At 42.7% G+C, this 14352-nt stretch overlaps 1 protein-coding gene across 4 annotated transcripts in view; it reads left to right on the top strand.

The window, feature by feature from the left end:
- Nucleotides 1-4864: 4864 nt before the first annotated feature.
- Nucleotides 4865-14352, top strand: part of SOS1 (SOS Ras/Rac guanine nucleotide exchange factor 1) — a 140857-nt gene continuing 131369 nt past the window's right edge. For all 4 annotated transcript variants that reach the window (XM_076000691.1, XM_076000690.1, XM_076000689.1 and 1 more), the window contains exon 1: nucleotides 4865-5198. In XM_076000691.1, coding sequence (XP_075856806.1) covers nucleotides 5112-5198 — 87 coding nt within the window. In that variant the 5' untranslated portion in view covers nucleotides 4865-5111. The remainder of the gene's footprint in view (nucleotides 5199-14352) is intronic.

Here is a 14352-nt window from a genome sequence, read left to right as displayed (position 1 = left end):
GAGGCCTAATTCATTGCTAGCAAGGAAATAAGAAAGACTTTATGGTAGAAACACACAGGTGGGAACTAGTTAGAGTGATCAGAAAAAGGCCTCATGGAGGTAGTGACATTTATAGCCAACCAAGTGAATGGCTAGGAGTTACAGGCTGAGAGAAGAGCAAAGTCCTTGAAGCAGGAAAGGGGTTGGCATTTTCTAGGAATAGACAAAAGTCCATAGTGACTTTAGAGTGGTGAGCCAAAATTGCCAATGGTGAGAAAACGTTGGGAATGTCAGCAGGAGCCAGATGCACAGCTTTTTAGGTTAAGAAGTTTGAAATGTATTCTAAGAGCAATGGGAAGCCAAAGCAATAGTTTGCAGCAGGGGATGGATCTTGGTTCAGTCATTTAGAACCATACCAACCAATTATTTCCCCGTATCACAGCCCTTTAAATATTTGAAGATGGCTGACATGTTCTCTTCTGAGACCCTTTCTCCTGCTCCCAACTTCTCTCCAAGCTGTAGTTTCTTCTACTCCTTCTTACCTAGAGCAGCAGTCCCCAACCTCTTTGGCACCAGGGACTAGTTTCATGGAAGAGTTGAGAGGGGGGAGTCGGGATGATTCGTGCATTATATTTATTGTGCACATTATTACTATAATTATTACATTGTACTATATGATGAAATAATTATACAACACACCATAATGCAGAATCAGTGGGATCCCTGAGCTTGCTTTCTTGCAACTAGACAGTCCCATCTGGGGGTGATAGGAGACAGTACACTCAAAGTGTGTTGCTTATATCCAGTCTACTCCATAATCTCATTTTGGTTACTGTCACCACAGAAAACCCTGCCTCACAAAGACAGAATGTTGGAAATGGAAGCAGGCTTTTCAATGCTTTTGTGGCAATCTCAGGACATTGACTTTAATCTGGAACATATGGAGATTTGATTTTGTCTCAAACATACTTTTAAGGCCACCATGATTTGCAATTTTAAGCAGTTGATCCTCTTCTAGCATGGACAGAGTTCATTAATCTGGCTTATTCACAAATAGGTGGAGGAACCATTCCTTCCCAGTTTGGGGATCTTTTGTGCTTGGGAGGTAATGCTCAAACTCTTTTGAAAACTGAGATAGGCAATCATGAAAGCTCATGAAAACTGAGGTAGGCTGGGAGAAAGACCCTGGCTCAGTCTCTTTCAAAATCTCTGCTGATGTTTGAAACGTGTCAAAAATCCCAATTGCTCTCATAATTCCAGTTTGGCTTTGAATGCAGCCACATTATCTGCCAACTTGAAAACAGTTGTCATTCTCCCCTAAAGTGACAGATGGAGTTCATTGAGCAGGTTGAATATGTCACACAAGGAAGCAAGTTTTGCGACCCTTTTTTGAGTCACCGAAATGTGCTGCCAGTGGTGACTGTTTTTCTAAAAGAAATCTCTGGAGTGGCTCTCATACCTCAAAAACTCTGGCCAGTGATCTATGTTTAGAAAGCCATTTCATTTCTGTGTATAAGAGAAGATATGTGTGCTCTGCGTCCATCTCCTCACAGGGCCGTGTGAACAGACATGCGTTAAGGGCATGTGCTTTAATGTGGTTGACACTTTTAATCACATCCTACAAAATGTTGTTTAGTTCAGGTGACATTTTTCAGGTAGCCAGCATTTCTCTGTGAATGACACATTGCATAGACTCACATTGAGAAGCAACCTCCTTGATCTGAGTGGTGAAACCAGAAAGCTGTCCAGTCATGGCAGCCACTCTGCCTGTGCATAAATTGACACAAATGACCAATTCAGTGTTCCTGATATGTAATCATTCAAAGACTTGAATAGCTCTGTGGTGTTGATTGGCAACAAAAGTGCGCATATCCTCATGCACATCCTCCTGAAAAATGTACTGCACAAAAACAAACATTGCTGCCTTGTTGTCAACGTCAGTAGACTGGTCAACCTGGATTGTGTACCACAGGGATGCATTAATCCTCTCCAACAATCATGCTTCAATGTCCTCTGCCATTTCATCAATTTATCTAGTTACAGAGATAGCCCAAAGAGGAACATGTGCCACCTTTTGAACCGCAGCCTCTCCTAAAAGTTCAAGGCAAATGTCCTTAGCAGCAGTCAGGATCAACTCTTCCCCAATAAAGTGCTTCTTAGCTGTAGCAATGTGGTTAGCCACTAAGAATGATGCTCTCAGTGCAGACATGTTTGATGAAGTGGTAACCTTCAATAATTGTTTCTGTTCTTAGTGTTGACATTTTTTTTCTTTTGAAAAACTCTAAAAGCTTGTCTTTTAATGCAAAGTGCTTGGTCTCCACATGGTGAAGCAGTTTTGAAGGGTTCATGACTTCGTTGGATAGCTGGTTGCCACGTATTATACAAAGCGGGCTTGGAGAATGTGAATCACCTATTGCAATGAATCCATAATTTAAGTAGGACTCTTGGTGTGTGTGTGTATGTATATATATATATATATATATATATATATATATATATATATATTGAAATGCAGCTTTCACTTTGTTGGCTGTCTTAGAGTCTTCTGCTTTCTTATCATTGGGTCTTTCCCCTTTTCAAGGAAGCTCTCCAGTGATGTTTGTTTTTTTCTTATTTTTGCTAGGGTTAGCTTGCAGGTTTACCAAAACTGTGACTGAGGCAAGTGAGCAGTGTGGGAAAGAGGTGCGGACGGAAGTGGTAAATAAAATAATGGGTGGGCCACACTCCAACTAAAATAAATGTCAGAGTCTGACTTTAAGTCTGCCACCAGATGCAGCTTAATTGTCACTTGCCACTCACTGATAGGGTTTTGATATGAGTCTGCAAGCAATTGACTTATTACAGTCTCTGTGCAGTCAAACCTCTCTGCTAATGACAATCTGTATTTGCAGCCGCTTCCCGTGCTAGCTACAGCTCCACCTCAGATCATCAGGTATTAGATTCTCATAAGAAGCATGCAACCTAGATCTCTCACTCACATGCACAGTATACACAGTAGCAGTTCATGCTGCTATGAGAATCTAATGCCACCGCTGATCTTAAGGAAGGCAGAGACCAGGTGATGATGCCAGCAATGGGGAGCGGCTGTAAGTACAGATGAAGCTTCACTTACTGGCCCTCCCCTCACCTCCTACAGCGGAGCCCAGTTCCTAACATTGCCACAGAGCAGTACTGCTCCCTTTCCTGGGAATTGGGGACCACAGACCTAGAGGACTTATGGATCAATTTCAAAACAATATTCCAAAAACTTTGAAAGTGGGGGAAAATTTTAAAATGTAAATCATGTGTGTATATTTTCAAAGGAAAGAATCTAAGACTTTTTAAATTCAGTGACAGAGTCTCACTCTGTCACCTAGGCTGATGTGCAGTGGTGCGATCATAGCTCATTGTAGCCTCAAACTCTTGGGCTCAAGTGATCCTCCCACCTCAGCCTACCAAGTATCTGGGAATACAGGTGGAAATCACCACACTGGGCTAGAACCTACAACTTTTTTTGGATTTCTAAGGAGGTCCTGTAAAGATTAAGAACCACTGCTTGAACACTTCTCATTTGTGTGATCCTGCTCATATTTCTCAAGAATAGTAGAATACAATGTGACTTCAACTCAGCCTAGTTCTCTAGCTTCTCATCTATGAAATGAAAACAATAGGGTTGCTATGAGGATTAAATGAGATGATACTCAAAAAGTGTTTGATGATAAACTGTGAGATGACCACCAGAAAACGCCAGTATTATAAACAAATATTTGCATCCCTGGGATGGAGGGACAAGTTATAGATACTGCTCCTTTAGCGTTCCACATACATTCCCTAAGTGCCTATTTTGTGTAGAATCCCTGGCGAAAAAGATCTGCCTTCCATGAATTTATTATCAAGCAGAAAAACAAAACAAAACACGATAGAATAAATGCTCTGAGAGGGGCGTAAGTGCAGTGCTCTGTGATCTGTAGAAGAGGTTTCCGTGTCAGCTGAGAGTAAGTCCTTATCGGGGTTCACACTTGAAGTGGGTTGGAAAGATGAACAGATTGAAGGTAAAACACACACACACAAAATCAATACTGCACGTACACATTTTATTTTTGATGATGTGGAAGGACCGAATGGGGACATTGCAGTCACTTCCACTAGCCACCAAATAGTAAGCAGTAGGTTTCGTGACCAGGGATCCTGCCTTTTGTCCAGTCTGTTTACTATACATTGCACGCGCTGGGCAGTCCTTATCTTCATGTTCGGGAACAAAGTACACACACCCCTTTCCGAAACGAAAGGCCCTCGGACTCCGAGACAGGGGTGGGATCCCTCAAGGCCCGACCACACAATGGGGGGCCCTCTACTGCAGCTCGGGCCCCCCCTGCAGGCCCCACTCTGCTAGGGTTCGACATCCCCGGCCCCGCGCCCCTCCCTGCAGCCCCCAGGAGCGCAGCCACAGCCCTGCCGGGCGCCCTCCCTCTCCAGAGCCTCCCTGCTCCTTGCAGGGGAGCCGGAAAACCCGGAGCGAACCAGCCCAGCCCGGCGGCGCATGCTCAGTGGCGAGCAGGTTCAGTTCGCTAGTAGGAAGCTCCAGCCCTACACCGGCGGCGGCGGCGGCACCTCAGGGCAGCCGATTCCCCAACGGCGACCTCGGCCCTTCCCCTCCCCCGCCAGACCCCCGCCCCAGCTCCGCCCCGCCGGGGGCTCGCGCGTCTCGGAGTCGCAGCCGCGCGGAGCGGGCGCCGGGGCCGGAGCGCCCCTCCACACGCCCTCCCACCGCCGCCAGTTCCGCCGCGGGGCCAGGCCGGGCCCGGGAGCGCAGCCCCGGCGGGCGGGCGGGCGGGCGGCGGAGGGCAGCCCGGGGCGGCGCGCGCGGGCCGGGGAGGGGCGGGGGGCCTGGCCCCGGGGCGGCGGTGCGGGATGCCGCCGCCTCCGGGCTGCGTTCGCTCTCCGCGGCTGGTGCCCGTGTCGGGTGGGTGGCCGGGCGCGGGCCTCGCCCCCCAGCCCCCTCGCCGGGGCTAGCCCGGCTGCGCGGCGCCCGGAGGGGGCCGGGCCGTCCGGTGGGACCGCGGCCCTGTTCCGCGCGGCGAGCTCGCCCTCTCGCGGCGCCCGGCCCGGCCGCCGCCGCCCCTCTCCCCGCCCGGAGGCGCCCCGGGGGCACCATGCAGGCGCAGCAGCTGCCGTACGAGTTCTTCAGCGAGGAGAACGCGCCCAAGTGGCGGGGGCTGCTGGTGCCCGCGCTGAAAAAGGTGAGGAGCCCGCGGGACCCGCTCCCCCGCTGCGCCCCGCGCGGGCGCCGGGCCGGGCCGGGAGGCGGGGCGCGCAGGGCCGTCTTTCTTCCCGGTCTCGCCGCCTCCCGGGAAGGACGGCGCACGCCGAGAGGTGCCCCACACTCGACGTTGACATTCACCGTGTGCGGGAAGGCCGCAGGAAGCGGGGAGAGTTCGTCCGAATTATCCAACCACTGAGAGGTTAATGTTCTGCCCTTTGATGCAGAGACAACAGTTGGAGGAGCCTCGGTTTTCAGTGGAGGTCAAAGCAGGCCACTTTTCCGCCTCCTCGGTCCCCCCCAGAGCTGCTGTCAGCCTCCGGTTTTAGGTGTCCAGTACGCCCGTTTTAGTGGCTGGAGAATGCTCTGGCCGTAATGCTTGCTCTAAGTAATTGCCAGCTCGTCTGCCAGCAGGAACATGGCCTGCTTTGCTCGCCCTCAGTAATCGCTCTTCATTCTCCTAAATTCCCCCGGTCCTCCGATTAACAGGGGCTGGCTGCACATGCTAGTATTTTCAGATTTTTTTTTTTTTTTTTAGGTTTGAGAATTTTGGTACTGCCATTTCGTTTGTTGTTTAGAATGTTTAGCCTTTGTGTGTTTTTTAAGTTAGCCACATTGTTATCTGAAGTTCCATACCCTATGATCTGCGCTTTTAAATGTTTTAGTATAATTAGGAAATGTTGTTACATTTTAAAAGCTTCTAAAGCAACATTGTGACTACTCGACTATTTTTGTTTCCTTTTCCCTTACCTCTTGTATAGAGATTGCTTTACTCTTTTAACAGTGTTTCTAAATTTCAATTTCTTGTTGCTCAAAGAATGTTTCATGCTATCTGGTTAAAATGGTTTTGCTTCTACTAAGCAAATGTTTATGCTAAACATTTATACTTTAGCAAAATGTCTTAAAAGAGGTCTGATATTTCTCAAAGGCTAGCAACTTTTACTTTCCCTTTTGCCTTGTTCTCCCCTTCCCCCTCTTGGAGTGGAAACTATTTGGTTTGTTAGCAGAATTTGCACATACATTTCTGATTTAAGTTACTGACTTTTTTCCCTGAAGTATCTCACTAGTCACAAACATCTGTGATTTTTTTTAAAACTAAAGAGATGTCATATACCTTATATCTTTTACTCCTTAGAAATCCCATCAGGCTCTATTTACTTTTGCTTTACCTGCAAGCTTGACTTCTTAGGGGAGTAGGAGGTCTTGGTGATGCCAATAGCTGATATCCTTAGGGGGTAAAAGGAGACAGGAAAATTGTTTAAAAACATACAAAGGAACTCATAAAGCATTGCCAGTTTGGGGCCATTTTGCTTATAAACTAAATCCCAGGGGAATCACTAAGATACCAGCTGAGGATCCTTTGAAGTAGTGGAAAGAGCATCATAGAAGTTGGCAGACCTGGTCTAACTCTGCCACACTGGTGGGTGGCCCTTGCTGAAATCTGTCCACAGAAGCATTTTGTTTGGCTGGCACAATGTTGTTTTATTTTTAAATGTAACTAGTTGCCAATATTTAAAAATGGGAGATATTACATAAAATCTAAAATTTCAGCTTTTCTTAAAGAATAGGAAGCTTACTTAGGCCTTGTGTTCAAGCAAGGCAGTAAACTTCTGGAGGTGAGTAAATGGCTGCCCTCTTTAGACAGGGCGTGTATCTCCAATTTACCACAGTCTCCAGTAGTCCTCTTATTTACATAAACCAGCTTTCGACTTTAAGTGGAGATACCCTAGCAGTAAAAGAGATGGGAGGAGGTAGAACTGTACACAGTCTAGCTGATAAGTAAGGTTCTTCCAATACTTATTTATTTATTTTTGAGACATGATCTCCCTCTGTTGCCCTGGCTTGAGTGCAGTGACACAATCCTAGCTCACTGCATCCTCAAACTCCTGGGCTCAAGCGATCCTCTTGCCTCAGCCAGGTGTGTGCCAACACGCCTGGCTAATTTTTCTTTTTTGTAGAGACTGGGTCTATGTTGCTCAGGCTGGTCTTGAACTCCTTTGCTCAAGTGATCCTCCCACCTTAGCCTTGCAAATTACTGGGATTACAGGGGTGAGCCACCTCACCCAGCCAATATTTATTGAAATATCCATTAACATTCTAAGCCACCTAAAACAAGGGTGAAAATACAGTGTATTTCATATCTGCATATGCTGTCGATAGCTCAGAACCTGCATTTTTACCTGCCTGCTGGGCATTTCATGTGGATATCTCCATGTCTTGATCTCTTCCTTCAGACATATTATTGTACTATTTGTAGATGTATCCAACTTGTGTTCTCTTACCTGAAGCTCTTTGGACATGCTGGTCCCTTCACCTGGTGGAGTGCCCTTCTTTGCCTGGCCTAACACTAATCCTTCTAGACTCGCCCAACCTTTCTGAGAGAGTCCACTCAACATGGGCTCTCTCAAATTATCAGGCCTGGGTTGGATATCACTACTTTGTTTTCTTTTCACATTTTATCCTAGCTCTTAACAGTGAGTTTTCAGTTCCTGTTTACTTGTCTCCCCCCCACTAGATTGGATGCTCCTGATAATCCAATTTTATCCTTATTTTATTCCCCATGCTTGTCACCTAGTAGCACTCAATTTGAATAAATGGGTGAGGGAATACCCAAACTAAAGCCATCACCTCCGTCTTCCTACCATTTAAAAAATTTCTTCCTGATTAATGGCTTTATTATTTAATTTCACTGGTTCATACTTTGGAGTCATCTCTGACTTCTCTGTTTGCATTACTGCCCACACCCGAGTAGAGCCTGCATATTCATTCCCCTTTGATATTTCTAATCTATTTCCTCTGCCAAGTGCTATGATTGAGTCTCCTTTCCCATACTGTGGTGATAGCTTCTTAACTCAGTTCACTGTCCCCCTACCCTGCCTTCTATTTTTCAAATTTCAGAAGTTGTAGTACACTTCTGAACATGTCGCACTCTTGTTCAGAACCATCAGTGTCTTTTGAGCTCAGTGAAGGCTGATGTGCACAGTTTTTAGTATGGAATTGGTGGTGATTAATGATTTGTTTCATCCTGCTTTTCCGACTGGATTGCTTGCCTTAATCTTTCATGTTCTTTATGCTTTAGCCAGACTGGACTACTACTTTTCCTGAATCTGCCCAGAATGTTCCACTGGATCTATCTCACTGCATCTATCAGTCTAAGTCTTATCTTACCTATTACACACATATATCATGCCTACTATAGACTAGGTATTGCTCTTGGCACTAAGGATAAAAAGTAAATTACATAATCAGAAAAGACTAAATTAGAACATGATGGGAAGTAGCAGGGGATGAATCTGGAGAGACAATTGGTTTATAGGCCTTTTTTTAAATATGTTAAGCTAAGAAATTTGAATTTTATCTTGAGGAAGATAGAAATCATTGAGGAATTTTAGATAGGAGAGTAACAGCAGATTTGAATTTTAGAAAATTCACTTTGGCTATAGAATGGAAAATGGATTGAAGATGAATGAGACCTGAAGTAAAGAGAAAAGTTAGAAGTCTAGTTTAATAGTTCGGACAAAGAGATGATATGCATTTGAATTAAGGATGGAAATGTGAGAGGGATTTTATTTGAGAGGTGTTTAAAAGGCAAGATTGACAGGGGAATGACAAGGGAGCAGGAAGAGTCTTCTTTCTGGTTTGAGCACCTTTAGTCAGGATGGAGAACATAGGAGAAGGCTTTGGGGTGCTGAGAGGAATGGCATAAGATGATTTTTGGACATGTTGATTTAAAAGTTCTGTGAGGCTGGGCTATCCAGGTGAACTTCTCTAATTGGCAATTGATTGTTGGTATCTGATGACGCAGATTTGGAACTCCTAAGTGTGTAAATAAAGCCATAAGAATACATGAAGCCTATATCTATACAAAGACCTACACATGAATGTTCATGGCAGCTCTATTCAGTCAAAAACTAGAAACAACTCAAATGTCCATCAATGAGTGAATGAACATACTAATTGTGATATAGTCAAACAATGGAATACTACTTAGCAATAGAAAGGAATAAACTATTAATGACTGAATCTCAGAATGATTATACTGAATGAAGGGAGCTAAACCATGGTTTCAAGGGTGTACACATATGCTAAAATTTATCACTTTGTATAGTTTAAATATGTGCAGTTTATTATATGTCAATTGTACCTCAATGAAGGTGTTTTAAAAAAGTAGATGAGACCACTCACTGAAAATGTTTAAAATAAGACAAAAGGCTATCATCAGAACTGGGGGAGAAGAGTAGGAAATAGTATATAGGGAGAAGTAGAGGGAAAGGAGTGATCAAAAGAGATTGAGAAGGAAGGAATTGAGCAGAAGGAATGAGACTGTAATTACAGGCGTCCTCAAACTACGGCCCGCGGGCCACATGCAGATGTTTTTGCCCGTTTGTTTTTTTACTTCAAAATGAGATATGTGCAGTGTGCATAGGAATTTGTTCATAGTTTTTTTTTTTTTTAAACTATAGTCTGGCCCTCCAACAGTCTGAGGGACAGTGAACTTGCCCCCTGTTTAAAAGTTTGAGGACCCCAGCTCTAATGTATGAGAAATTAAGAGAGGAGTGAGTTTCTTTTTCCCTTTTTCATTTTTCAATTGTAAACCTGGCTTAAAATATAGAGTTTCAAGAAAGGAGTTGTTAACTGTGTTAGACTATGGTAAAATCAAATAAGGTACCTAAAAAGTGTTAGGTTTGACAGTTAAGAGGTCATTGGTCACTCTGTCAGAACAGTTTTAGTGTGAGGGTAAAAGATGGAAGAACATGGAAAATGTAAGAATAGTAAGAACAGATGATTCCCCCCTTTTTTAAGATTATTTTTTTTCTGGAAGCTTGGAAGTGAAGGAAAAAGATAATGCTGAGGCAAGAAGGGGATTCAAGACTGAGAAAGACATTTTTGTTTCTTATTTGAAGGTGACAGAAACTTGTTAAGAGCATTTGGGGAAGGAGCTGGTAGAGAATGCTGGTGAAGGTACTGAACAAGGAGAAGTGTTCAGGAGCACAAGCAATGGGATTTGCCTTGAACTGTTTGTCAGATACTATTTTAATTGCTACACATATGTTCTCATTTAATTCTCATGGGATACTATTATTGTTTCTATTTTACAAGAGAGAAGACTGATGTTTGGAAAGTTTAACTTGCCCAGGTAATTTGGTTACAGAGTTTGCATTTTTAAACAGTATGTTATGCTGCCTCTGGCAGGGGTGATGACGTTCTTCCTTCTGAGATGGGAGGGAGGGAGACAAAGATGGATTTGTAGGTTGGGTAACAGGGAATTCATGCTTAGTACCCTCTATTTTCATGATTAAATGAAAGGCAATATTTTTTACATAGATTGGGGAAGGGGAAATGAGTAAGGAGTTTGAGAAAAATGATGAAGTTTTGGAATTGCTGCTGTGGAGTGTGGAGGAGTTGGTTGGTGTCTTAGGAAGGAATTGCTGAGCAGTGCTGAGGGTGCGGAGACCATAGATTTGCAGTAGGATTGGTCTGGCAGTTGTGAGATTTTCTTCCAGCAGCACTTATCAGTTCAGGTAAACGCGAAGGGAAGATGGTTGCAGGTGGCTGCAGTGGAGACTAAGAGAATAGGGATATTTTAGGTGGTAGAGAGGAAGAAAGGCTATAAAGAGAGCTAATGGACTGGAAGAGAAATGAAGGCTGCATGCATTAGAAATCTCGATGAGTTAGTTAGAAGAGGACAGTAATGGGAGCAGATAGGGGATGATGACAATTGTCATAGTTTGGAGTTTTAAGATTCCAGAGATGAAGGAGATGAGACATTTAGGAGCTCTGAAGTTGATGTGTTGAATGGCAGGTTGCATGTAGAATGACAATGAAGTCCACAAGGATCATGGTATGTGTTGTAGTGGAGAGGAAGACTGTAATCCAGGAGTGGCAGGGAGGTCCAGAATAACAGCAGTAAGGATGCTTTAACCAAGTGGTAGCAAAAGTGGCAACTACTTCTCGCCTCCTCTAATGTATTGTTTATCACAGCTGTAGATGGAATAGGAAATAACTTTGCTCTTAATTTTAGAATTTTTTGTCTTGTGCTCAAGTTTTTACCCTAACATTTTATTATGAAAATTTTCAAATACACAGAAAAGTTGAAAGAATTGTACAAACCCTATATACCCATCACCTGGATTCTATATTAACATTTTATTATGTTTGCTTTACCACATGCCTATCTATCCCTTACACCATCCTTCAATCCATCTTATATTTTGATGTATTTCAAAGTAATTTGCAGACATCAGTACACTTCACCCCCAACACTTCAGCATGCATATCATTAACTAGAGTTTGGTATTTGTTTGCAGTTCTTTTGGGGGGTGTGTGTAACTTTTGTCTACAGTGGAATATGCACATGTTAATTATAATGTTAATTGTACCATTTAATGAGTTTTGACAAAATGCATATAATTCAGGTGTCTGCCAAGATGTAGAACATTACCATTATTCCTTAAATTTGCCTCATGTGCCTTCTTAGTCAACTCCTGCCCCTACCTCCCAGAGGCAACCACTATTCTGATCTTTTGTCATCCCATCATAGATTAATGTTATGTGTTCTAGAACATCATGTAAATAGAATCAGACAGTATATATTTTTGGTAAGGTTTTGAGGTTGTGTTTCTCAAGGATTCAGTCTCTTTTTCCATCAGATGGATATGTCACAGTTTGTTTAGCCAGTAGATGGGTACCTGGGTTGTTTTAAGTTTGAGGTATTATGAATAAAGCTGCCATGAATGTTCTTATACAAGTCTTTTTGTAGACATATGTTTTCATTTCTCTTGGGTAAGTACCAGGAGAAATGGCTCATAGGATAGGTGTCTGTTTAGTTTTAAAAGAAACTGCCAGACTTTTTCCTGAAGTGGTTGTACCATTTTATATTCCCACCAGCAATGCATGAGAGTTCCAGTTGCTCCACATCCTTGCCAATATTTGGTGTTACAACTCTTTAGTTTTGGCCATTGTGGTGAGTTCCTAGTAGTATCTCATTGCAGTTTTAATTTGCATTACCCTGATGACTAATAATACTGCACACTTTTTTGTGTTCTCGTTAGCCGCTTGTATATCTTCCTTTGGTCAGAGTCTGCTCAAGTCTTTTGCCCATTTGAAAAGTTAAATGCCAAGTATGATGGTAGTCGTAGCTACTCAGGAGCCTGAGGAAGAAGGATTGCTTGACCGTAGGAGTTTGATGCTGGCATGCCTGTGAATAGTCACTGCACTCCAGCCTGGGCAAGACCCTGTCTCTTTTTTTTTTTTTGAGACAGAGTCTCACTTTGTTGCCCAGGCTAGACTGAGTGCCGTGGCGTCAGCCTAGCTCACAGCAACCTCAAACTCCTGGGCTCAAGCAATCCTTCTGCTTCAGCCTCCCAAGTACCTGGGACTACAGGCATGCACCACCATGCCCGGCTAATTTTTTCTATATATATTAGTTGTTCAATTAATTTCTTTCTATTTTTAGTAGAGACGGGGTCTCGCTCTTGCTCAGGCTGGTTTTGAACTCCTGACATCAAGCAATCAGCCCACCTTGGCCTCTCAGAGTGCTAGGATTACAGGCGTGAGCCACTGCACCCAGCCAAGACTCTGTCTCTTAAAAAAAAAATTGAGTTGTTTTTCTTTTTAGTATTGAGTTATAAATGTTCTTTATATATCCTGGATAACTGTCTTTTGTCAGATATATATTTTATGAATATTTTCTTCTAGCCTGTAGCGTGCCTATTTATTTTCTTAAGGGTGCTTGGTTTTTTTGTTGGTTTTTTGTTTTGTTTTGTTTTGTTTTTTGAGACACAGTCTCACTCTGTTGCCCTGGCTAGAGTGCCATGGCATCAGCCTAGCTCACAGCAACCTCAAACTCCTGGGCTCAAGCAATCCTTCTGCCTCAGCCTCCAAAGTAGCTGGGACTACAGGCATATGCCACCATGCCTGGCTAATTTTTTCTTTATATTTTTAGTTAGCCAATTAATTTCTTTCTATTTTTAGTAGAGACAGGGTTTCACTCTTGCTCAGGATTGGATGAGTGGAAGTTTTTAATATCGATGTAGTCAAATGTATCAGTTTTTTCTGTTAAGGTTATTGCTCTCGCTGTATAAGAACCCTTTGCCTGCCACCAAATCAGGAGGATATTTTCCTAATATTGTCTTCTAATAGCTTTATTAGTTTTAGCTTTTACATGCTCTGTGGTCCCTTTCAAGTTTTTGTTGTGTATGATGTAAGGTAGGAATTGAGATTCATTTGTTTTTCATGCTAATATCTAGTTATTTCAGATTTGCTAAAGAGACCTTCCTTTCTCTATTGGATTGTGTTGGTGTTTTTATGAAAAGTACATGATTTGTGTGTGTGTGTATATATGCATTCAACCTTCTGAATTCTTGAATTCAACCAACCACTGAAAATATTTGAGGGAAAAAATTGTGTCTATACTGAAGATGTACAGACTTTTTGGGGGGTCATTATTCCCTAAACAATACAGTATAACAATTATTTACATAGCACTTACATTGTATTAAGTATTATAAGTAATCTAGAGATATTTTAAAGTATACAAGAGGATGTGCATAGGTTCTATGCAATTACCATCCCATTTTATGTTAGCGACTTGAGCATCTGTGGATTTTAGTGTCTGAGGGAGGTCCTGGAACCAATCTCCTGTGAATACCAAGGGACCACTATACACACACACACACACACACACATCTGTGTCTATCTATCTATCTAGCTATTGGTTTATTTCTGGGCCATCCATTCTATTTCATTGATTTATTTGTTGCTTACTATAGATTTATAGTAAGTCTTGAAGTTAGGTAGTATAAGTACTCCAATTGGTTCTTTTGAAGTATTGTTTTAGTATTTCTAGATCTTTTTGAATATTAAAACTACTTTTCATTCCTGGGATGATAAATCACAGCAGACAGTATTTTATTGAGTTCTTGCTATGTGCCAGTATTCTAGACACAAATTTACATATGTATCTCTGTTTTACTCATTGATTTTTCAACTTGATAATATCCCAGTTTTACAGCTGAGGAATGGATCTTCAAAGGGCAAATTGCTCAAGATCTTATAACTAATAAGGAGTAGAATCAGGATTTGAACTTAAGTCTGTCTAGCTTCAAAGACAATTCTTTTCTCTATATTGTGTT

The sequence above is a fragment of the Microcebus murinus genome, chromosome 3 (assembly GCF_040939455.1).
Source record: "Microcebus murinus isolate Inina chromosome 3, M.murinus_Inina_mat1.0, whole genome shotgun sequence".
Taxonomy (NCBI): Eukaryota; Metazoa; Chordata; class Mammalia; order Primates; family Cheirogaleidae; genus Microcebus; species Microcebus murinus.
This window is presented reverse-complemented; position numbering and strand designations above follow the sequence as displayed.